Raw genomic sequence first — 21,668 nt, forward strand, 5'->3', positions numbered from 1 at the left:
CCTGAGTTCTGAACCGTCGTTTTCGGCGGGAGACCGTTCAAACCAGAGAAAAAACAAAGGCGCGGACTTCGGCTCGCGTTCGAAATTTTAACACTGTTCCAGTCTCGCGGGTCCAGTCAGGTCGAACGACTGATATTTAGACATGCAAAGCTAAGGAGAAACACCCCCCATCCCATCCCATCCCATCCCATCGCTCCCTCGCGATCTCTGATCCCACCCCACCGCGCCGTTGGAACGCGCGCGCGCGACGCCGCGTCGGCTGTTACCGTCGCCGCCGCGTCGTCGCGCGCGAAACCGAACCCGACGGCGAAAAAATGATCCTCCGTCGTCGCTTCCCTCTACGCCTTCTTCTCGCCGACGTAGAGGTAGTGCGTGGGGTAGTACGGCGTGTACGGCACCCGACTCTCCTCCTCGCTGTACCACACCTCCTCCATGTCCTCTCGGCTTCGCAGCCAGTCGGCGTGCGCGCGGTTGAAGTAGACGCCGTCCATGGCGAACCACCACTTATACAGCCTCTGATCCCACCGCTGATCGACGCCGTCGCGGGTGATGAAGTCGATCAGCGCGAGGTTCCCCCCAGGCTTGACGAGATCTTTCATCGTCGCGAGCGCTTTCTCCCACTCGGGAACCATCGTGAGGCAGTACGAACACGTCACGAGATCCGCCTGCTTCGGGAGCTTCTTACGAACCGCGGGGGACATGAAATCGCCCTCGACGAGGACGACGCGCGACGCGAGCCCGAGCTCTATAACCCTCGCGCGCGCCATGTCCAGCAGCGCGTCCGAGAGGTCGCAGAGATACACCTTGGTCTTCGCCGCGATCACGTGATCGACGACAAACTCGAGATCTCGTGCCGTGCCGCAACCCACGCTGATCCACGTCTTGGGGCGCTTCACCCACGGCACCGCGTGCTGCATGAGCAGATCGCGCCCGGGGAGGAGCGCCTCGCGGAAGCCGTCGTAGCGCGTGCCCTGAGACTTGTAGAACGCTTTCACGTCCTTCTTGGAGGATAACCCTTGCTTCGCCATCGCCGCCATCACCGCGACGTCGTCGTAGAAGGAATTTCTCGGCGTGTTCCCCGTGCCTTTGCACTCGAGCATCGTTGGGTCGTACGGCTCGAAATTCGGGACGGATTGGATGAACTGCGTGAGGTACCACCCGACGCGGTCGTACGTCGGCACGAGCTCGCCTTTGAGGTGCGCGAGGACTGGGGAGTGCACGCGGTCCGCGAAGGACCGCCAAAAGATTCGGCCGTTCTTCTTGTCCATGTTCGCGACGACTTTGCCGATGTTCTCCGCGATCATCGACGGCGGCATCCAGTCCATGGAGTCCAGAAGCGACGCGATCGTGATCGACCCGGGGCCTTCCTCGACCGCGGCTTCCGCCCAGGTGCCGTGGTACACCTTCACGCGATCGACGCGTTGTTTCATGATGGCGAAATTTTTCTTCTCGAGATAGCGCGGGCAGCAGTCCGGCGCGAACTCGCCGACGATGTACCCGTAGTAAAAGTAGTTGTTCGGCTTCCAAATCCGCGTGGTGAGGACCTCGACGAGCCTGTCCACGAACACCTGCGGGTTCCTCGACAGGAGGTTGAGCTGCTCGAGCGGCACGCCTCCGAGCGGCGCGAAGATGGACCACAGAGACGTGATGGAGCAAATCTTCAGCGTGAGCTGGAAGAAGAACCCGCCGCCGCCGGTGAACTCCTCGCGGTTCTTCACTTTCTCGCGGACGCCGGACCAAATCAGCGGCATGCACAGAATCTTCGCCATGAGCCCGGACGTCCCCGCGTACATGAAGTTATCGCGGAACAAATTATGGTTCTGATCCCAGAACTCCGCCGTCTCCGGCTCCAGCAGCGGTCGAAGCTTCTTCGCGTACACCTTCTTGAACACCTCGAAATCGGAGCGGCCCCAGATGGCGAAGAACTGGTCCCACGTCAGCGCGCGAATCCCCGCGAGCTTGAGCTCCAGGACGTGCAGCTGCGCCCAGTTCATGTCCACGGCGATGATCTTCTTCGGGCCCTCGCACAGGTAATCCAGGACGTTGCACCCCGCGCTTGAGATGGTGAGCACGGTGTCCTCCGGGGTCATGTGCATCACCGTGTGATCGATCGCGGGGTCCTCCCACGAGATGTTGTAGATGATCTTCTTCCGTCCGATGGACGTCATGATGAAGTTTTGCGTGTAGACGTCGTGCACGACGACGCCCATGCGGTACAGAAAGTAGACGAACACCAGCGCGTACAAAATCGCAGCCGGGGAGGTGAAATCGCCCAGCACGTTCGCGCACATGTCGTACGTGACGAACGCGTGCGTCGCGATTTGCGTCGTCAGCATCGCGGTGAAGACGCGGAGCTTGGAGCGGAAGCTCATCCTCGCGCGACCGTGCGATCGCATGAGGTACCCCCTGACCCAGCCTTGGAACACGTCGACGTGCCAGAGGAGCAGCCCGAGGCCGGCGACGAACACGAACGTGCTCTGCTTCGCGGCTTTGTAGATGAGCATCGTGTGAAAGATGACGCGCGTGAGGAAGTAGAGCACGCCGAAGAGCAGCGACGGACGCTGCTTGTTTTGCACCTCGAAGATGGACAGCACGATGATCGGAAGCTCTTCCACGAGCGCGATCGCGAACAGCGGCGTCATGTTGTTGTGAAGCAAGTACGCGAGGATGACGATGTACAAAAAGTGATGCGTCCATCCGTCGTCGAATGTGATGAAGGTCCCGTAGTGGAGCGTGCCGAGCGCGAGGTCCATGATGCAGTAAGCGGTGAAAAATATGGCGAGATACCTGTGGGGTGAAGCGATCGGTCAGTCGAACGTCTTACCGGTCAAACGTTCAAAGGGAAGCGCGGGTGAAGGGTGACGACGGGAAAAGTCCTTAAGGAACGGCGTTCACCACGCGAACGGGGTCGTATGGGGAGCAGTCTCGCACCGCGTGATGTCGTCTTCGCGAACGAGCACGGCGGTGAATCCGTCCAGGCACACGTGGTAGAGCATGTAGAGCCCGAAGAAGGACGTCACGCCGCTGGAGTACAGCGTGAGGTACCACGAGTGATCCGGGACGCGGAGGAGACGCATGAAGTAGTAGAACAGGACGCATCCGACGCAGTTCAGACCGAGGATCGCGAAGTCTTCCTGGGAGAACTTCACGTTCTCGGTGACGAACGCGGTGAAGCGTTCGAGGATCGCTTCGGCCATCGGCGGCGGCGGCGCGGGAGCTTTACTACCGAACGGCATGACGCCTGCGTCGACGACGGGGTCGCGGGTGGAACGACGGGGGAGGGGGGATGAGGAAGGCGTCAGACGTCGTCGGACGGGCGCGAGGACGCGCGATCTCGCGACGGAGGAGCGAGGACGACGGGAAAAGACGCGAGGCGTCTTCGCGCCCATTTTTTTTCGGCGGAAGATGCGACGGAGCGTCGGCGACGGCGACGACGCGCTCGATCGCGCTCGATCCCGCGGAGGAGACGACGCGACGAGGACGCCAGCGACGACGTCGCGCGCGGCGTCGCGTCGAAGGGAGCGCGAGCGCGATGGAAACGACGCGAACGACGCGCGCGCGAGCGACGCATCGCGAGCGAGACGACGGACGAGAGCCGCCTCCGTCCGTTCGAGGCGCCAGATCCATCGATCGCGATCTATCGCCGCGCGCCGAGCCGAGCGGGGAGAGCGCGCGCCGCGACGCACCTCGCGCGTCGCCCGGTCGCGCCGCGAACGACGCTCACCCGTATGTCGTGAACGGAGAAGGAACAGCGATCGACGACGCCGCGTCCTCTCTCTCACGCGGTCGCGCTGCGCGTTGTGTCGGCGGCCCGCGACGCGCGATCGGACCGAGCGAGTAGCGTTTCCCGCCGAGGTGGACCATCGGTGGGCTGTGATTGCTCGCGAGCGTTCGGGGTCGATCGAAAGGGACGACGGGCGCGTGCTTCAGTTTCAAGTGCCGTCCGCGCGGGGTCGATCGTGCCTTTCAAAATAAGGGTTCATCGGTCAGCCCTCGAGCGCCGGACAGAAAGGCGCTCGAGAAATTAATAAATTGGATGACGCGAGCGCCCGCCGCTTGCGCTTTCCGCGACGTTAAAGCAGTTCGGCGGCGCGCGGCGGCGACGATGGCGACGCCGGCGGTCGCGTGCCTGAACAGCGCGCGGCTCGCGCTCTCGCGCGGGCATCGAAGAGCGTCGCGCGCGGATTCGCCGCGCGCGGCGAGCGCGGTCGCGACGCCCGCGCGGCCGCGCCCCGGCGACCGCGCGCGGCGCGCGCCGATTCGAGGCGAACTTCGCGCGTGGGCGCCCGTCACGATCCCACCGCGCGACGGCGGCGCGACGTTCGCGACGCCGCACGAGATGATGGGGTACTTCTCCGGCGTCCTGAAAGACGCGAAGCTGTGCCGGTACCTGGACGGCGAGGCGCGCGACGCGGTCGCGAGCGTGTTGCGCGCGCACCCGGACGCGTCTCGGAAGATGGGACGCGGCGCCCCGCGCGGGTTCCAAGTCCGACAGGACCCGGAGAAAGGGTACCGATACTTCGTCGTGATTCGCGAGGACGGCACCGCGGAAGACTTCAGCGTTCGCAAGGGCGTCGACGCGCTGTTCCCGGGGTTCGCGAACGTCAAGCGCAAGGGCAACCAGACGCGGAGGGAGCGACCGGGGGCGGACGGAAACGATGTCAACGCCGCGGCAAATGCTGCCAACTTTTCTTCGCCCTCGTCGGCGGTGGACGTAGCCGTGAACGCGGCGCGCCTGAACCGCGTCATCACCGACTGCGTCTCCGTGGACGAGCTCCTCGAGCTCCTCGCGACCGACCGAGGCGCGCTCGCGCGCTTCGATCACATCCACGTCCCGACCGCGTTCGTGACGCTGAACAGGCTCGCGGCGGCGGCGCCGATGGGGGACGCGTCAGGCGCGTTCTATGTCACACTGGTCCCCATACGACCGCGTTCGCGTGGTGAACGCCGTTCCTTAAGGACTTTTGCCGGCGTCTCTCTCCGCCCAGGGTCCATCGCTTTCAATCCCGACACACCTCGACGCCTTTCAACGCCAACTGACGCCTTTCAACTCCACCCCGACGTTCGCTCGTATGGACCCTCGACCCTCAGGCGCGGTGCGATTAAAGCTCGACGCCGACGAGGGGTTCCGGTCGCTCGTCGTCCTCGCGCGGGTCATGTGCGCGGACGGCCGCCTCGGCGCGCAGGGCCTCTCCAACGTCCTGCACGCGCTCGCGAGCATGCACGCGCGCGGGGTGCTCTCCGTGGACGGCGACGCGACGAACCTCCGCGGGTTGGTCGCGGCTCTGGAGCGCGCGACGCCGCGGCTATCGAAAAAGATGACGTCGCAAGCCGCCGCGAACGCCATCTGGGCGCTCGCGACGATGCGATGGGAGCTCGGCGCGGACGCGTGGGACGCGCTCGAGGCTGCGGTCGTGCGGCTCGGCGGCGCGCGAGGGTCGATGAACGGCCAGGAGGTGGCGAACGTGCTGTGGGCGTACGCGACTTTCGGGTGGGATCTCGCCGAGGAGACGTGGTCGGCGTTGGACGGCGCCGTCACGAGCGTCGCGGGCGGCGGCGGCGGCGGCGGCGGCACCGAAAACGATAACGGATCAAACGGCTCAGATTCAAGCGTTTCTTCTTCCGGGTACGGCCGGAACCGATTTCCGAAACATTATGACCCGGGGGGGGACGCGCGGACGGCGATGAGCGCGCGCGCCGTCGCCAACGCGCTCTGGGGTTTCGCGACGCTCGGAAGACGCCCGTCCCCCGCGGCGTGGAAAGCGCTCGAGCGAACGATGATCCGAACGTCGGACACGATGAACGCGCACGACGTCTGTAACGTATGGTGGTCGTACGTTACCCTAGAATCCTCGCCGTCGCTTCCCGCGGCGCGGGACGCGTTGGAGGCGGCGACGGCGCGATTGACGCGGACGATGGCCTCGAAGGACGTCGCGAACGTCACCTGGGCGCTCTCCATGCTTCCTCGCGACGCGCCGCCGCCGCAGGAGAGCACGCTGACGGCGATCGAGCGCGCGGAGGTTCGGCTCGCGGGGTCGATGCGCGCGCGCGACGTCGCGAGCGCGCTGCTCGGGCACGCGACGAACGCGGGGCGGCGCCGGCGGCTGTCCACCGCGTCGGGCGCCGACGCGTGGGATTCGTTGTCGGACGCCGTCGGACGTGTCGGACACGAAATGTCGTACGAAGACGTGTCGAACATTCTGTGGGCGCACGCGGTGATCGGCGCGAGCCCGAGCGAGGGCGCGGTGCGCGCGATCGAGCGCGCGATCGTGCGCTTGGGAGGAGGAGGAGGAGGAGGAGGACCGATCGTCGTCGCGCCCAAGGAGACGTCGAACGTCTTCTACGCGTACGCGCGACTGGGGCTCGACCCCGGCGACGACGCGTTGAAAGCGCTCGACGCCGCGGTCGAGACCAGCGCGTCGTCAATGAACGCGCAGGCGTGCTCGATCACGCTGTGGTCCGTCGTCGCGCTCGCGGCGACGCGCGGGACGCGGCTCCCGGGGTGTTACGTCACGCTCTGGGACGCGGCGTCGAAGCTGGACCCCGCGTCGTTTCTCGACGCGAACTGGTGCGCGTTCTTCCACGCGAGCATGATCCACGCGGAGCTCCTCGAGGCGCGCGACGACGGCGACGACGGCGACGACGACGACGACGGCGACGACGGCGACGACGGCGGCGGCGGCGGCGAGATGCGAGCGCTTCTGCGCGCCGCGAGGGCCAACTACCCGGCGTGGCTCGAGGCGCGTTCTATGCACTGGTCCCCATACGACCGCGTTGGCGTGGTGAACGCCGATCCTTAAGGACGTTTGCCGTCGTGTCTCTCCGCCCACCCCTCGCTTTCAATCCCCGTCCTCGACGCCTTTCAACTCCAACTGACGCCTTTCAACTCCACCCCGACATCCAGAGCGACGCGAAGGCGGAGTGGCGAAAAAACGTCCTCGACGACGTCGACGTGTCGCGGCTGCATCTCTCCGCGTCCGCGACGCTCGCGGAGCTCCGCGTCCAGCACGAGATCGAGGTCTTGACCGACGACGAGCTGTTCTCGCTAGACGTGTATTTGCCCGAGCACGATGTCGTGCTCGAGGTGGACGGGCCGTCGCATTACGTCGGCGGCGGACCCGGCGATCACGGACCCGGGGAGCGGCGGAGGTCGCCGAGCACGGAACTCAGGCGCGTTCGTATTCACACTGGTTCCCATACGACCGCGTCGGCGTGGTGGACGCCGATCCTTAAGGACTTTACTTCCCGGCGCATCTCTGCGCCCAGGGTCCCTCGCTTTCAATCCCGACACACCTCGACGCCTTTCAACTCCGCTTCTGACGCATTTCAACTCCACCCCGACGTTCGCTCGTATGGAACGACGCTCAGGGACGCGTTTCTGTCGCGGCGGCACCGGGGGCTGGCGTGCGTGCCGTTCTTCGAGTGGGAGGCGCTCGAGGGCAGGGCGCAGCGCCGGGCGTACCTCGCGGGGAAGTTGCGAGCCGCCGGCGTGGACTTGGATCCGTCACTGGGGGCGTCCTACCCGGAAGAGGCGCGACGAGACGCCTAGCTAGCTACGAAGGTAGTAAGACGTTATCGCTACGACCAGACGCTGTTTTAAATTACGACTGAGCTTTTCAACCGCCGGTCGTCGTCCCTCTCGTCGCCGCCGCGCGCTTCATCAGCTCGTCGTGCACCCACCCCCCGACGATGTTATCCCTGGTAACGAGCCAATGCGCGTAGTGCAAATGCAAACACTTCACCTGGTTTTTATATCGCAGCCCTCCGATGCCGACGTCGCGAATCACGACGTCGAATCCTCTCTCGGTCGCGAACGCCTTGTCCTCCTCCGACAACAGCGACCACCGATGCGATCCGTACGCCTCGTGCTGCCGCGCGAATTCGCGCGCCGCGGCCGCGTCGTACTCCGGATCCTTGTTCACGACCTCCTCATCACTACGCGAGAGGGACCCCGCGGCGATCTCGCGCTCGCGTCTCTCCATCTCGCGCGGCTTGAACCCGAGCGTCTTAGGGTCGTTCCATACGAGCGAACGTCGGGGTGGAGTTGAAAGGCGTCAGTTGAAGTTGAAAGGCGTCGAGGGTGGGTATTGAAACCGAGGGGTGGGCGGAGAGAAACGACGGGCAAAGTCCTTAAGGATCGGCGTCCACCACGCCGACGGGGTCGTATGGGAACCAGTGTATAGAACGCACCTTGTTATACTTCGCCACGAGCCCCTCGTGCTCGAGCTGCCCAACCTGAGTTGAAAGACGTCAGTTGGAGTTGAAAGGCATCGAGAGCGGGTATTGAAACCGAGGTGTGGGCGGAGAGAGACGACGGGCAAAGTCCTTAAGGATCGGCGTTCACCACGCCAACGGGGTCGTATGGGGACCAGTGTATCAGATATAAGATAGAACGCACCTTCGCGACGAGCGTCGGATCCACGAGCCAGAACGTGTTCGGCCACGGCACCGGCGCCTCCCCCGACTTGCTGTCCCACTTCGCGGCGCTGAACCCGGACCCTTTCGCGGCTTTGGACGGGTCGTGCGCGACGCGGAGCGGGTAGCACTCGATCACCGTCGGGAGGTTCAGATGCCGCGTCAGCGGGTGGTCGTCCTCGTCTCCCTGGCGGTGCGCGACGCCCAGGACGATCACCCCCGGGTCGAGCATCTTCGCGTGCTGGTGCGTCGCGAGCCATCTTTTGTCCGCGTCCGAGAAGGGCGTGCGCGCGCGCGCGGGCGACGACATCGGATCGCGCGCGGGGGCGGCGCGGCGAGAAGTGATGACGGTGTGCGTGTCGGAAGAATCGATCGCGTTCCAGTCTCGTCTGCTCGTCGAGCGCGAGCGCGACTCTTCTGTCCGTCAGACGGATCCGCGCGCCGTCGCGCGCCGCCGATGGGCCTCCCGCCGCTCCTCGGCGCCCCACTCCGCCTCGCGCGGCGCGTCATCGGCTTCCCGATGCGCCTCGTGAACCGCGCGCGCGGGATCGGCGGCGGCGCCGCGGACCCGAACCGATGGCTGGTCGTCGGCCTGGGCAACCCCGGATCGAAGTTTACGCGCACGCGTCACAACGCCGGATTCGACGCCGTCTCCCTCCTCGCTTCCGCGCACGGGATGTCCTTCACCGGCGCTTTGAAGCACAGAAGCATGATAGCCACGGGGAAGATCGCGAACGTCCCGGTCGTCCTCGCGATGCCGCAGACGTTCATGAACCTCAGCGGCGAGGCGATCCGCGACGTCCTCCGCTGGTACAAGATCTCTCCAAAAAGAATGCTCGTGCTCTACGACGACATGGACTCCCCGGTCGGGGTCGTCAAGCTGAAAGGCAAGGGCGGCCACGGCGGCCACAACGGCGTGCGGAACATCATCGACGAGGTCACGCGCGGGGAGAAGACGTTCGCGCGCGTGAAGATCGGCATCGGGCGGCCCGCCGCGGGCGTCTCCGTGATCGATCACGTGTTGCGGCGATTCACGGCGGAGGAGCGGGAAGCGTTGGAACGCGGCGAGGTCATGCGGGAGGCTGGGGACGCGGTCGTCGCGGTGCTGACGGACGGGTTGGAGAAGGCGATGACGCGCGTGAACAATAAGAAGCCGGCGGCGAAGGTGGGGGGGGAGGTGGGCGGGGAGGATAGGGAGAAGGCTGCGGTCGCGGCGGCGGCGGCGGAGTAGCGCTACTAGCTCGATAGTTTGACGCGCGCGCGTGTGCTCGTGCTCGTCGTCGCCATCGTCGTCGTCGTCCGCGCGTTCTACTCTACAGTACGTTGTACGCTTCTCTCTCGTGTCGTCGTCGCTCGCGCGTGTTCTCGTTCGTTCGTTCGTTCGCGTGCCCTGTCTCTCTCGCGCTCCCTCCCGCGCTCGCCGCGCGCTCGTCTCAGGTGCGTTCCATACGAGCGAACGTCGGGGTGGAGTCGAAAGGCGTCAGGTGGAGTTGAAAGGCGTCGAGGGCGGGTATTGAAAGGGAGGGGTGGGCGGAGAGATGCGACGGGCAAAGTCCTTAAGGATCGGCGTCCACATCGCCAACGCGGTCGTATGGGGACCAGTGTATAGAACGCACCTCACCCTTCGACGAACTCGACGACGTCCCATTCCAAAGCGCCGCTCGGCGGGTCTAGAATCTCCACGCCGCGGCGGGCGTACTTTTGCATCCGCTTGATGAGCGTGGTGAGGAAGGTGTACTTGCGAGCGAAGTCGACTCGGCTTCGGTCGAACAGCCCTCCTTTAGTCCCGTCCTCCTTAAATGGATTGACGCCGAGGTCCTTCCACACTTTTTTCGTCATCTTCGCCAGCGCGATGGCCACGTTGCAGTCGTAGTTGGCGATCGTTTCCGTCACGTTCGCGGCCCACTTCTCGCGTTTCTCCATGAAGTCGTCGACGAGCGCGCGCCTCGCGGGCGTGACGACCGTTCTCGACGCGAACGTGTTCTCCGGCGCGGGGACGCGGGACGTCCGGCCGTCGAACGAGCACTTGCATATCTCGAGGTCGAACGACTCGAGAAGCTCGCGCGCGTCCTTCACGCGAGGCAAGCCGACGACGAGCTGCACGAATTTCTCGTCGCGGAGCTCGTAGTCGTACAGAAAGTCGCCGCCGTCGCCGCTGCCGTCCGGCCTGCCGACGAGAAAGGTGAAGAAATGCGGATCGCGATCGGTGCCGCGCGATTGTTTCACCGCCGCCGCGCCCCACGCCTTCGCTTTCTCGTAGTACGCGTCGCTGGCGTATTCCAGATCGTCGTCCAGGTCTTCGTAGTCGCCGCGATCCGTCGTGACCCCCGACGTCGGTCTCGCCGAGTAGCTCTCTACGTGACTGATCGCGTTCAGCGACGACCCGGGCGCGTCGTAGTCCGCGTCGCTGCGCTGCTGCATGTAGTCGTTGTCCACGCCGGAGCAGACGAGGCCGCAGCGTTCGATGAGCCGCCGACGCACGAACGGCGCGGCTTCGAACGTGCAGAAGACGTCGACGTCCGCGCCGGCCCACGGTTCCTTCTCGTCGTCGTCGTCGTCGTCGTCGTCGCCGCCGTCGTCGCCGTCGTCGTCGTCGTCGTCGTCGTCGTCGTCGTCGTTATCTTCAACCTCGTCCTCCTCCTCCTCCTCGTCCTCCGTCTCGTCTCCGCCCACGCCTATCGCGGCCTGGACGGCGACGGAGCCCGAGAGCAGCGCCCGAGGCGCCTCGCGCGCGTCCTTCGGGACGAGCTCGTCCGGGAACACGTCCATCAGCTCGAACGCGGGGCGACCGTCGTCGCGCGGCGCGCGGCGCCTCGTCACCGCCCTGACGACGCGCGCGAGCTGCCGCCTCAGCGCGGCCTGCGCGAGCGTCGTCCCGAGCGGCGGGGCGCCGTCGTCGCGTTCGGCCCAGAACGTCTTTTTCGACGCGCGCGCGAGGTTGTACACGGACGGGGGCGAGAGGAACGACGCGACGCGCTCGAGCGTCTCGTCGTTCAGATCGGTCAGCGAGCGTCCCGCGGCGGCGGCGGCGGCGGCGGGGACCTTCTTGGTCGTCGTCGTCTTGGTCTTCTTCTTCGCGGGCGGCATCGCGGCGGCGGGGTGTGGAGGCGAGAGGCGCGGAGGAAACAACGACAACACACTTCGCTTTTCTCGGAAGAGCCGAGCCGACGTCTCTGCTGTCGTTGTTTCCTCTCAGACAGGTCGCGTCGCTTCGAGGGCGCACACCCGTCCCGCGCCGCCGCGGCATGGGCGAGGCCTTCGCGAACGTCGCGGAGGACGCGGACGCGGCGTACGATGACGTCGTCGATGACGTCGTCGCGTCGAAACCGGACGCGGCCGCGATCTTCGCGCGCGCGTCGAGGGCGTCCGACTCCGACGCGACGCCCGACGGCGCGATTCAATCGGGCGCGCTGAGGCTCGTCTTCGACGGCCTCGCGTCGCCCGGCGGAGGGAAGGCGGCGTCGTCCGCGGCGTCGTCCGCGACGGACCCGCTGCGCTGGGGCGCGGTCGCGGGGACGGAGGGCGCGGTCGGGGAGTGGAACGACGTCGACGACGGCGTCGTCGACGCGGACGCGTTCGCGGACGCCGCGGACGATTTCGACGATTTCGACGCCCGCGGCGCGAGACGTGCCGACGACGCCGACGCCCTCGACGACGCGCTGCCGCCGCCCGACATCACGGAGACGACGTACGACGCCGACGCGCCGCCGGACGCGGACGCGATCGACGCGTGGACCGCGCACGCGACGCGAACCCAGCGCGTCGACGCCGCGCGCGGGACGACCGCGACGGCGAGGGCGACGCGCGACGCGTCGAAATCGAAGCGCGTCGCGCCGCCGCCGCGACGCCGCGGCGTCGCGCCGTGGACGCGCGCGACGCCGCAGCGGCTGAACGCCGCCGCGCGACGGCACCCGGGGTTGACGTTGAAGCAGCAGGCGCGGCTGCACGGCGAGGACGGGTTCGCGCGCGCGGTCTCCGCGATCGACTTGGCCGTGCGCACGGCGCCGCCGGGGAGGAAGAGCGAATGTTTTCTGCGCAGCGGCGCCGCCGCCGCCGGCGCGAAGGGCAAGAAGCACCCGGACGCGGACGTCATACGGAAACTCTCGAGGGAGTTCGACGACCTCGTGGGCGACGACGCTGAAGATGCTGACGTGGCTTCTGACGTGGCTACTGCCGACGTGTCGGGATACGCTGACGTGGTGTCGGACGCGACGGAGACGGTCACGCGCGCGGTGCAAGTCTTCAACGCGCAGTTTAGCGTCGGCACCGCGCTGTTACGCGGCGGGTTCGACGACGCCGCGGTGTACAGGTTCCGGCTCGCGGCCGCGGCGGCACCGAAACCGCTGGCATCCATGCGATTACTCGCGACCGCGAAAGAGGACGAGTTGAGAGGGAAAATAGACGACGCCGACGCGGGGTTCATCGCCGCGGAGCGCGCGGCGCGATCGGAGCTCGAAACCGAGCTCGGCGCGCCGTGGGAAGACGTCGACGACGACGACTTGTATCGAAAGGAGAGGCTCGCGAGGGGAGTTCGCGATGCGATTGCGATTGCGAATTCGAATTCGAATTCGACAGACGATGGCGGCGGCGACGACGACGAGAAGGTCCACGCTGCGAAGCTCAGCTCCGCGCTCGCGGCGGCGGCGGCGGCGGCGCTGAGTCGCGCGCTCGCCGGCTGCGCGCGGTGCGAACGCTCGCGCGCGCGGCGCTCGCGCGCCGCGGAGCTCTTCGGCGCCGCCGCGCTCGTCTCGCCGATGGACAGCCATCTCCTTCACGAGCTCGCGCGGGAGCTGACGCACGTCGGCGACGTCGCCGGCGCGGAGGGCGCGCTGCGGTTCGCGTGCTCTCCCGACCCGGACGGCTTCCTCGACGCCTCCGTCGCCGCCTTCGCCGCGCGCGCGGACCTCCTCCTCGCGGCCCCCTTCGAGCTCCCACCCCCGGAGCTGATCGCGGATCTGAAGCGGGGCATCGCGGCCGCGTTCGAGCCGCTGTCGAAATCGGACGCGGACGTGACGAATTGCGCGAGGGTCACGAGCGACGGCGTCGACGGGTTCGGACGGTACCCGGACGCGGGCAACGTGGACTTTCTCACGGAGGCGTCGAACGCGTGCCTGCGTCTCGCGTTGGCGACGTTACGTATCCCAGCCGCCGCGGACCCGGGCGTCGATTCGTATTCCGATCCGAATCAGAATCCCGCGTCCGGGTGGCACGCGTCGGTCGAGACGTGCGAGGAGGCGATCAAGGCGTTCGAGATGATGCGGTGGCTGAACACGCACGTTCGGATCGTTCAAAAGAAGCACAAAAAAGAAGCCGCAGCGCTGAGAGACGACGTCACGAAAAAGCACAGAAAAAAGCTGCTGAAGGCGAACTCGGCGCGGACGAAAGACCTTCTGTGGCGCGCGGAGAGCGGGATCGAGTTCCTGGAGAAGGAGATCAAGGCGAGTCGCGCGCGCGCCGCGAAGTCTGGCGGCGCCGCCGGCGTTTTCGTCGACGTTCGCAAGCTCTTCGCGAAGCTCGACGCGAAGACGTCTCCGGACGGAGAGGTGCCCGCGCGCGCGTACATGTACCTCTCGAGTCGGCGCGACGAGGACGCGACCGCGGAGAAGACGCATCCTACTAGTCCGAATTCGCCACCGCCCGCGAATCCCGGGGCGAACTTCGTCGCCGCGATCGGCCTCGACGCGAGCGTCGCCTCCGCGCTCGGCGACGAGGCGGCGTCGCGGTTCCGCGCGAGGGTCAAGGTCAGCGCGCGCGGCGCCGTCGCCGGCGCGCTCGCGCTGCGCGCCAACCGTGTCGTCCTCGGCCACGGCGCGTTCACCGCGCGCGACGTCCTCGCGGCGGCGACGCGAGCCGCGGCGGCGGACGCGCCGCCGCCGCATCGCGCGCGCGGTCGATCGAACACCGCGCGCGCGATGGTCGCCAACGCGGTCGCCGCCGCCGCGACGGAGGCGCGCGATTTTTCCGCGTGGCCGCTCGCGCCCGTCTCCGCGCTGGAGCACGTCGTGTCCGAGCTCTTCGGCGAGGGCGAAGACGCGGAGAAGGAGAAGGATGACGCGGGCCCCGAGGCGATGGAAGACGCGGACGAGATCGCGATGGCGAGAGAGGAGGCGCGCGCGTTACAGATGCTCGAGCTCGCGCACACGCACGCGCACACGATCGCTCCGGCGCGGCTGCCTCTCGCGAAACCGCGCGCGGCGGCAGCGACGGCGCTCCTCGCGCGGACGGCGCTCGAAGCGTCGCGCGCGGAAGAAGATGGCGCGTCGTCGTCGTCGTCGTCGACGACGACGACGGCGAAACCGACGTGGAGCCTCGGCGTGGTCGATCTTCGACTCGCGCTCGCGACGCTCGCGTGCGTCGTCGGGGGCGACGGCGGCGCGGAGGACGCGTTGCGACGCGCGCACGAGGTGCTCTCGACGGAAAAGCGGCGTCGGAACGACGAGGGGGATCGGACGGCGGCGGCGCGCGAGGGCGGATCGGTCGACGACGACGACGCGTGGGGCGACGTCGGCGGCGACGACGACGACGTCGACGGCGACGGCGACGACGCGGAGGCGACGGCGACGGCGACGGCGCGGCGCCGCCGCGGCGGCGCCCCCGCGGCGCCGCCCGCCGGCTTGATCTGGCGCGGCGACGCGACGCGACTGCTCCGCGCGCTCCGCGTCCTCGGCGACCGCCCGCTCGACGTCGCGAATTCCGCCGCGACGCGGCATCAAGAGGGGGGGTCCCAGGACGACGACGACGACGACGAAGACGGCGACGAGACCACCGCCGCCGGGGCCGCCGAGGAGGAGGTGAGACTGCTTCCCATACGACCCCGTTCGCGTGGTGCACGCCGTTCCTTAAGGACTTTTCCCGTCGTCACTCTTCACCCGCGCTTCCCTTTCAACGCTTGACCGGTAAGACGTTCGACTGACCGATCGCTTCACCCACGCAGCTCGCCGTCGCCGGGGCGGAGGCGCTGACGCGGCGCGGGCTGACGGCGACGTCGCACGCGCCGAACGTCGGCGCGCGGCATCTCCACGCTCTCGCGAGGCTCGACGCGTCCGCCGCCGCCGCCGCCGCCGCGGGGAAGAAGAAGAAGGAAGAGAAGAAGAAACGGCTGAATGCCTGGCATTTCTGCGCGGCGACGGGGGAGCGAATCGACCCGGGCGCCGGTTTCGAGTGCGTCGCCGGCGTCGACGTCGACGACGCCGCGATCGCGCCGGACGGGGACGGCGCGGTCGGTCTGTTCACGCTCGGCGCGCGCGCGTACGCGGAGGGGAACGTCCCGAGCGCGTACGCGGACGCGCGGCGGTTGGTGTTCAAGGAGTGGGCGTGAAGGGAGGGGAGGCGAAGAATCGGGAGGCTACTAGCTAAGTTTTTTATAATCTTACGACGGCTTCCGGCTGCGGCGGCGACGCGTCCTCGCGTCGTCGTCTTCTCGCGCTGCTATCGTCTACCACGGGTGGTCGTACCCTCCCTGTTGCGGCGTCACGAACACCTGGCACCCGAGCTCTCCGAGCGGCCTTGTCGGCCGCTGGAAGACGTGAAGATGATGCCCCCGCTGTTGACGACCTCCCGGGTTCTCCCCTCCCGCGACCATCAGATCGCCTTGGACGCCGCCCTGAGGCGAGACGAACGCGCGCTTGCCCGCGTGCGCGTTCGCGCGCGCGAGCTCGTCGTCGAGCGCGTCTCCCTCGAACGCGTCGCGTTTCCTCGATTTACCCTGCGCGCGATCGAAGCGAAGGGAGGGAGGGCGTCAGCGACCGCGCCGACGCTTCGTCGCCCGCGCGAGAAGAGCGGACGCGGACGACGGGTAAAAAAAGCGAGGGATTCGTTCGCGCCGCACGTCGGCGACGGATCGGATCGCACCTGCGCGTCCGCCCACGCCGGCGTGGACGTGATGTGGTCGCTGTTCACGCGCTGACCGCCGACGAAGATTTGAAACGTCATCGCGGGCGGCGGCGGCGAGCGGATTCTGTGGACGACGAGCGGCGGGGACGTGAGCGAGGGCGACGCGTCGGGGTCGTTAGAATTCGCGATCGATGAGGGAGGGAGAAAAATGGCGGCAACGCGTCGACTGCGCGGTTCGCGCGCGCGCGGGCTCGAGCGCGCACCTCTCGCGACCGCGACGACGCGAACGATTCGACGCGAGACGAAACGCGCGAATCGACCGAGCTCGGGGCGAGACCGGGAAACCGCGAGGGCGCGGAGAGCGCTCGCGAGAGTGACCTACGTCGGCGCGGTCGGATGCGAGCTCTTCACCGGCGCGCCGCATAAAATATGATACACCTGTACCTGTAATCGCGAGGGTTCCGTCTCCCTTCCGCTCCGCTCCGTTTGAATACAACGGCGCGCGCGGGACGGGACGCGTAGTCGGCGGGAGACGCCGCGGCGGGCATCGCGCGCGATGCAGGGGACGATGAGCGAGAACATCCCGCGGACCGCGGACGCGGGGAAGCGCCCGCGGCGCGTCACGCCGACGGCCGTCGCGATCGCGGAGGAAAAGAACGACGAAAACTCGGGCGGCGCGTGCGCGAACGCGAACGCGAACGCGAACGCTCGCGACGACGCCGACGTCGACGACGAAAGCCGGCCGCGGCGAAGACCGAAGCGCGCCGAGGACGACGACGCGCCCAAGCCGGGGCCCAGGACGACGACGTCGTCGTCGCCCGAGGACGCGTTCGTGACGCGCCTGCGACGGTTCCACCGCCTCAAGCTCCGCGCGTCGTCCTTCAGGGTGCCTTACTTTTGCCACAGCCCGCTGGACCTCCGCAAGGTGTTCGAGGAAGTGCGCGCGCGGGGGGGGTACCACGCGGTGACGACGCAGAAGCGATGGCTCGAGGTGTGTCGGACGCTGGGGAAAGACCTCTCGGGGCAGACGAGCGCGGGGTTCCAGATGCGAGTCAACTACCAGAAGATGCTGCTCGCGTACGAGATCCATCTCGAGTCGAGGGGCGGCGAAGATCGCGGCGAAGACGCTGACGCGGACGACGACTTCGACGACGACGACTTCGGCGGCGACGACGACGGCGGGATGACCACGTACGAGGCGACGATCGCGAGGATCGCCGCGGCCGCGGAGGCTGCCGCGCGCTTCCGCGGCGGCGGCGGCGGCGGCGGCGGACGACGCGCGCGCCGAGGAATGGAATTCCGCGGGGGACCGTCGCGCGGCGGCGGCGGCGGCGGCGGCGGGAAAAAAACGTACAAAGCCACGGACGAGGAAGAGACCGAGATCGCGTTCGAGCTCGGCTTGTACACGTACGCGAACGATGACGAGAAACGCTTCCTCCCCGAGCGTTACGACGAAGGCGCGTACTTGGTCATCCGCAACATGATCCTCGCGCGATGGCGCGCGGACCCGAGCGCGTACGTGTCCGTCGAGCACGCGTGCGGCTTCGTGATGGACAAATGGAAGCCGCTCGTCCACGCGGCGCATCGCTTCTTAACCTCGCGCGGGTACATCAACTTCGGCGTCGGGTTCGCGACGAACTACCTGACGCCCGGTTCGGCGAAGGGAACGTGCGTCGTCGTCGGCGCCGGGCTCGCCGGGCTCGCGGCGGCGAGGCAGCTGATGAGCTTCGGCCATCGCGTCGTCGTCGTCGAGGGGCGGGACCGACCGGGCGGGCGCGCGTGGACGACGAAGCTGTCCGGGACGGACCCGAAGACCGGGGAGGTGAAGACCGCGGTCGGGGAGATGGGCGGGAGGCGCGTTCTATCTCACACTGGTCCCCATACGACCGCGTTCGCGTGGTGAACGTCATTCCTTAAGGACTTTTGCCGGCGCATCTCTCCGCCCACCCCTTGCGTTCAATCCCCGCCCTCGACGCCTTTCAACTCCATCTGACGCCTTTGAACTCCACCCCGACGTCGCTTCGTATGGAACGACCCTCAGCATCCTGACCGGCAGCAGCGGCAACCCGCTGTGCGTCGTCGCGAGGCAGCTGGACGTCCCGTTCCACGACATACGAGGGACCTGCCCGCTGTACGCCGAGGGTGGCGGCGCGAGGGCGGACGCGGCGACGGACGAGAAGATCGAGAGGGAGTACAACGAAGCGCTGGCGGAGTGCACGCGCAAGAGGTTGGCGTTTGGGTCGTCCGACGATGAGGGGATCTATCGCACGCGGACCGCCGCGGATTTGATATCGTTAGGGGGGGCGATCGAGGAGTTCAGGAGAGAGCGGAAGCCGACGCCGACGCGGGAGGAGAGCGACTTGTTCGATTGGCACCTCGCGAATTTAGAATTCGCGAACGCCGCGCGGTTGGACGTCTTATCCATGGGGCAGTGGGACCAGGACGATCCGTACGACTTCGAGGGGAACCACGTGTTCTTACGAGGCGGGAACGGGCGCATCGTCAGCGCGCTCGCGAGGGACGTGCCCGTGTTTTACAACCACGACGTGTGTTCCGTGTCCTATCCGGGCGAAGGCGGCGCCGACGACGGCGAAGGCGTCGTCGTTCGATGCGCCAATGGCCGGAGCTTCGGCGCGGACGTCGCGCTCGTGACCGTCCCGCTCGGGGTTCTGAAGAAGGAGATCATCGCGTTCGACCCGCCGCTGCCGGAGCGTAAGCTCCGGGCGATCGCGAACCTCGGGTTCGGGGTGTTGAACAAAGTCATCCTGCTCTTTCCCGAGGTGTTCTGGGACACGACCCACGACACGTTCGGATACGTCCGCAAGTGCGACGGCGACAGCAAAAAGCGCGGGAGATACTACATGTTCTACAACTACGCGGGCCTGAGCGGCGGCGCGACGCTCGTCGCGCTCGTCGCCGGCGACGCCGCGCTCGAGATGGAGTCAGGCGCGTTCTATACACTGGTCCCCATACGACCGCGTTCGCGTGGTGAACGTCATTCCTTAAGGACTTTTCCCGGCGCATCTCTCCGCCCAGGGTCCCTCGCTCACAATCCTTGCCCTCGACGCCTTTCAACTCCATCTGACGCCTTTGAACTCCACCCCGACGTCGCTTCGTATGGAACGACCCTCAGTCTCCGACGAGGACGCGGTGAAAGGCGCGATGGACGTCTTACGCGACATCTTCACGGTGGGGCAAAACGTGCCCGTCCCGGACCCGCTCGACGCCGCGTGCGTGCGCTGGGGCGGCGACCGCCACGCGTTCGGGTCGTACAGCAACATCAGCGTCGGCGCGACCGGGGAGGATTACGACCATCTCGCGTCGACGGTGGGCGATCGTTTATTTTTCGCCGGCGAGGCGACGAACAGGATGCACCCGGCGACGATGCACGGCGCGTTCTTGTCCGGCGTGAGAGAGGCGGCGTTGATATCCGACGCGCTCGTCAAGCTCGACAAGCGCGGGACTTTGCGGCCGCCGCGCTTGAAGAGTGAAGAAGAAGAGGTGGGCGCGGGTCCGAAAGCGGAGGACCTCGGGAACGTCGCGTCGGCGGCGTTTCCGGCGGCGTTTCCGGCGGCGTCGCCGCCGTACGCCGCGCCGCCGCTTCCGTTCCCTCCTCCTCCCGCCTCCTACCACCCCTACCTCGAGACGATCCTTCCGGCGCTCTTCAGCGTCGGCCCGCTGAATTACCTCAGCCCGTCCGGCGAGCTCGCGGTGATCTTCGATCCGCGGTGCGACCCGGCCGTCGCCGGGAACTCGGTCATCTCGGCTTCGATGCGCGCTCGCCCGTCGTCGCTGCTGCGCGTCATCAACGTCAACGCCCCCGGTGGAATGAAGGCGACGTACTTTGGCGTCTCCAGGGACGTCATCGCGGGATTGATCGCGGACGAACACGGGGAAGAGGGACGCGTAGCGAGGGTCGCGGCGACGCTCAGCGTCGGCGTCGACGCGGACATGTCCGAGGAAGCGAAGACGACGGCGATTTACATCGTCGAGACGCGGGGGATCGACGCGCGGAAGGTGAAGGCGGTGTTCTAGACGACGGAGGGACGGACGGAGGGACGGACGGACGAGGATGTGTGCGTTGGGTTTTGTTGTTATCGACGGTGAACGTGCGTGCGCGCGTTGCGACAGACGAGCGCCGGTTTTCCTCGCTCGCGTGTCGGTTGGGTTTTTCCTTCCTTCCTTCCTTCCTTCCTCTCTTTCCTCTCTTTCCTCTCTTTCCTCTCTTTCCTCCTCCTCCTCCTCCTCCTGATCGTTCGCTCGCTCACGTCGGCGCGGGGTGAAACTCCGCGTCCGAGAGCGACAGCGTCGGCAGCGGCCGGCTCTCCCCCGCGAGCACGGTCATCATGTTCGAGATCAGCCTCGCCTTTTGACTCCCGTCGAACGCGTGCCCTCGTTCTTCCAACTCGCTCAACGCACCGTGCGTGATGCTCACCGCGCCCTGCACGATGACGCTCCTCGCGTCGATGAGCGCCTGCGCTTGCTGCCTCACGAGCATCATCGGCGCGACCTCCGCGGCGTACGCGAGGTCGCTGAGCTCGAACGTGACGATCTTCACGCCGCAGACTTCCACCTTGCGTTGGAGGAGCGTTCGAAGGACGCTGTTGAGCTGCACGACTTCCGTCTTGAGCGACGGCGATCCGTCCCTGGTTTCGTACGGATACAGAGACGCGACGCGCTTCAACGCCGCGTGCGCGTTGACTTTGACGGAGTTTGGGAGGTGCAGAACGTCCAGCGCCGCTCGCGTCGGGTCCACGACGCGGTAGTCGATGACGCCGGAGATGACCAGCGGGTTGCCGTTTCGATCCGCCACCTTCACGGCGGGGAGCTCCACGGACGTCGCCTTCAGGGAGACCACCTGCGCCTCGCGGCCGCACGGGTTCACGAAGTACAGACCGGGTCTCGTGAACGCGTGAAGAAACCGCCCGAACACGGTCGTGACCACGGCGTGTTTTGGGTAGACGGTCACGCAGCTGCCGCAGAGCGGGATCGCGCATATCTATCGGGGGTCGACGGAACGGAGGAGCGTGAGACGCGGCGAGGTATCGGTACGTGTGCGGTATCTTCTTCGCGAAGGCGCGGCGCGGCGACCGACGGCGAAGTGAGTACCTACCGGAGACGCGACCACGCATAAGACGTTGGCGAGCGGCGACGTCCAGCACGCGCACGCGCGATCGTCGCGCAGACGGTTGACGTACGCCTGCGGCGGCGCCGGCTCGTCCGGATCGGATCCGTATCCCGCGTGCGGCGTCGGCGCGTCGTCGCGGTCGGCGCCGGTGCCCGTCCTTTCTTCGCGAAAAGCCTTCTCGAGCTCCAAGAGAGGGCGCGAAAGGAGCGCGGCGTCGTCGTCCGCCGCGTCCGCGGCGCGCGTCATCACGGGCGGCGACGGCGGCGTCTCGATCGGGGAGACGACCATGTCG

General features: G+C 67.1%; 10 protein-coding genes across 10 annotated transcripts; 4 read left to right on the forward strand and 6 right to left on the reverse strand.

Moving 5' to 3' along the window:
* Positions 1–113: 113 nt before the first annotated feature.
* MICPUCDRAFT_48920 (uncharacterized protein) lies at positions 114–3,769 on the reverse strand. Its single transcript, XM_003063722.1, has 3 exons — positions 3,687–3,769; positions 2,932–3,241; positions 114–2,787 (listed from the first exon to the last, which is right to left on the reverse strand). The coding sequence occupies exons 2-3, from the start codon at positions 3,234–3,236 to the stop codon at positions 339–341; spliced, it is 2,754 nt and encodes a 917-aa protein (XP_003063768.1). The 5' UTR covers positions 3,237–3,241; positions 3,687–3,769; the 3' UTR covers positions 114–338.
* Positions 3,770–4,036: 267 nt separating this feature from the next.
* Positions 4,037–6,117, forward strand: MICPUCDRAFT_65734 (uncharacterized protein; the record flags this gene model as incomplete). Its single annotated transcript, XM_003063541.1, has 2 exons — positions 4,037–4,895; positions 5,092–6,117. Coding segments are annotated over 2 exons (1,885 nt in total), but the record flags the coding sequence as incomplete, so codon positions are not given.
* Positions 6,118–6,576: 459 nt separating this feature from the next.
* MICPUCDRAFT_53385 (uncharacterized protein) lies at positions 6,577–7,982 on the reverse strand (the record flags this gene model as incomplete). Its single annotated transcript, XM_003063723.1, has 3 exons — positions 6,577–6,734; positions 6,899–7,165; positions 7,363–7,982. One exon carries the CDS (start codon positions 7,980–7,982, stop codon positions 7,617–7,619), a length of 366 nt encoding a protein of 121 aa, XP_003063769.1. The 3' UTR covers positions 6,577–6,734; positions 6,899–7,165; positions 7,363–7,616.
* A 344-nt stretch (positions 7,983–8,326) lies between these two features.
* On the reverse strand, positions 8,327–8,725 carry MICPUCDRAFT_53386 (uncharacterized protein; the record flags this gene model as incomplete). Its single annotated transcript, XM_003063724.1, has 1 exon — positions 8,327–8,725. The coding sequence occupies one exon, from the start codon at positions 8,723–8,725 to the stop codon at positions 8,327–8,329; it is 399 nt and encodes a 132-aa protein (XP_003063770.1).
* A 147-nt stretch (positions 8,726–8,872) lies between these two features.
* On the forward strand, positions 8,873–9,646 carry MICPUCDRAFT_53387 (peptidyl-tRNA hydrolase; the record flags this gene model as incomplete). The annotated part of the gene is made up of 1 exon (XM_003063542.1): positions 8,873–9,646. The coding sequence occupies one exon, from the start codon at positions 8,873–8,875 to the stop codon at positions 9,644–9,646; it is 774 nt and encodes a 257-aa protein (XP_003063588.1).
* Positions 9,647–10,032: 386 nt separating this feature from the next.
* On the reverse strand, positions 10,033–11,502 carry MICPUCDRAFT_53388 (f-box profile protein; the record flags this gene model as incomplete). Its single annotated transcript, XM_003063725.1, has 1 exon — positions 10,033–11,502. The coding sequence occupies one exon, from the start codon at positions 11,500–11,502 to the stop codon at positions 10,033–10,035; it is 1,470 nt and encodes a 489-aa protein (XP_003063771.1).
* Positions 11,503–11,660: 158 nt separating this feature from the next.
* MICPUCDRAFT_53389 (uncharacterized protein) lies at positions 11,661–15,733 on the forward strand (the record flags this gene model as incomplete). The annotated part of the gene is made up of 2 exons (XM_003063543.1): positions 11,661–15,206; positions 15,350–15,733. The coding sequence occupies 2 exons, from the start codon at positions 11,661–11,663 to the stop codon at positions 15,731–15,733; spliced, it is 3,930 nt and encodes a 1,309-aa protein (XP_003063589.1).
* A 117-nt stretch (positions 15,734–15,850) lies between these two features.
* Positions 15,851–16,347, reverse strand: MICPUCDRAFT_53390 (uncharacterized protein; the record flags this gene model as incomplete). The annotated part of the gene is made up of 2 exons (XM_003063726.1): positions 15,851–16,120; positions 16,267–16,347. The coding sequence occupies 2 exons, from the start codon at positions 16,345–16,347 to the stop codon at positions 15,851–15,853; spliced, it is 351 nt and encodes a 116-aa protein (XP_003063772.1).
* A 1,192-nt stretch (positions 16,348–17,539) lies between these two features.
* Positions 17,540–19,677, forward strand: MICPUCDRAFT_22895 (histone deacetylase; the record flags this gene model as incomplete). Its single annotated transcript, XM_003063544.1, has 3 exons — positions 17,540–18,138; positions 18,308–19,211; positions 19,393–19,677. Coding segments are annotated over 3 exons (1,788 nt in total), but the record flags the coding sequence as incomplete, so codon positions are not given.
* Positions 19,678–20,512: 835 nt separating this feature from the next.
* Positions 20,513–21,664, reverse strand: MICPUCDRAFT_53392 (uncharacterized protein; the record flags this gene model as incomplete). The annotated part of the gene is made up of 2 exons (XM_003063727.1): positions 20,513–21,247; positions 21,362–21,664. The coding sequence occupies 2 exons, from the start codon at positions 21,662–21,664 to the stop codon at positions 20,513–20,515; spliced, it is 1,038 nt and encodes a 345-aa protein (XP_003063773.1).
* Between the last annotated feature and the right edge of the window lie 4 nt (positions 21,665–21,668).

Source organism: Micromonas pusilla (genome assembly GCF_000151265.4).
Source record: "Micromonas pusilla CCMP1545 genomic scaffold MICPUCscaffold_15, whole genome shotgun sequence".
Lineage (NCBI taxonomy): Eukaryota > Viridiplantae > Chlorophyta > Mamiellophyceae > Mamiellales > Mamiellaceae > Micromonas > Micromonas pusilla.

Bases quoted from the DNA above. Each gene is read 5' to 3' on its own strand.
- MICPUCDRAFT_48920 (XM_003063722.1), bottom strand. From the start codon at position 3,236: ATGCCGTTCGGTAGTAAAGCTCCCGCGCCGCCGCCGCCGATGGCCGAA. The intron at 2,788-2,931 runs GTGCGAGACTGC...TTCACCCCACAG, and splicing joins CGCGAAGACGACATCACGCG to GTATCTCGCCATATTTTTCA.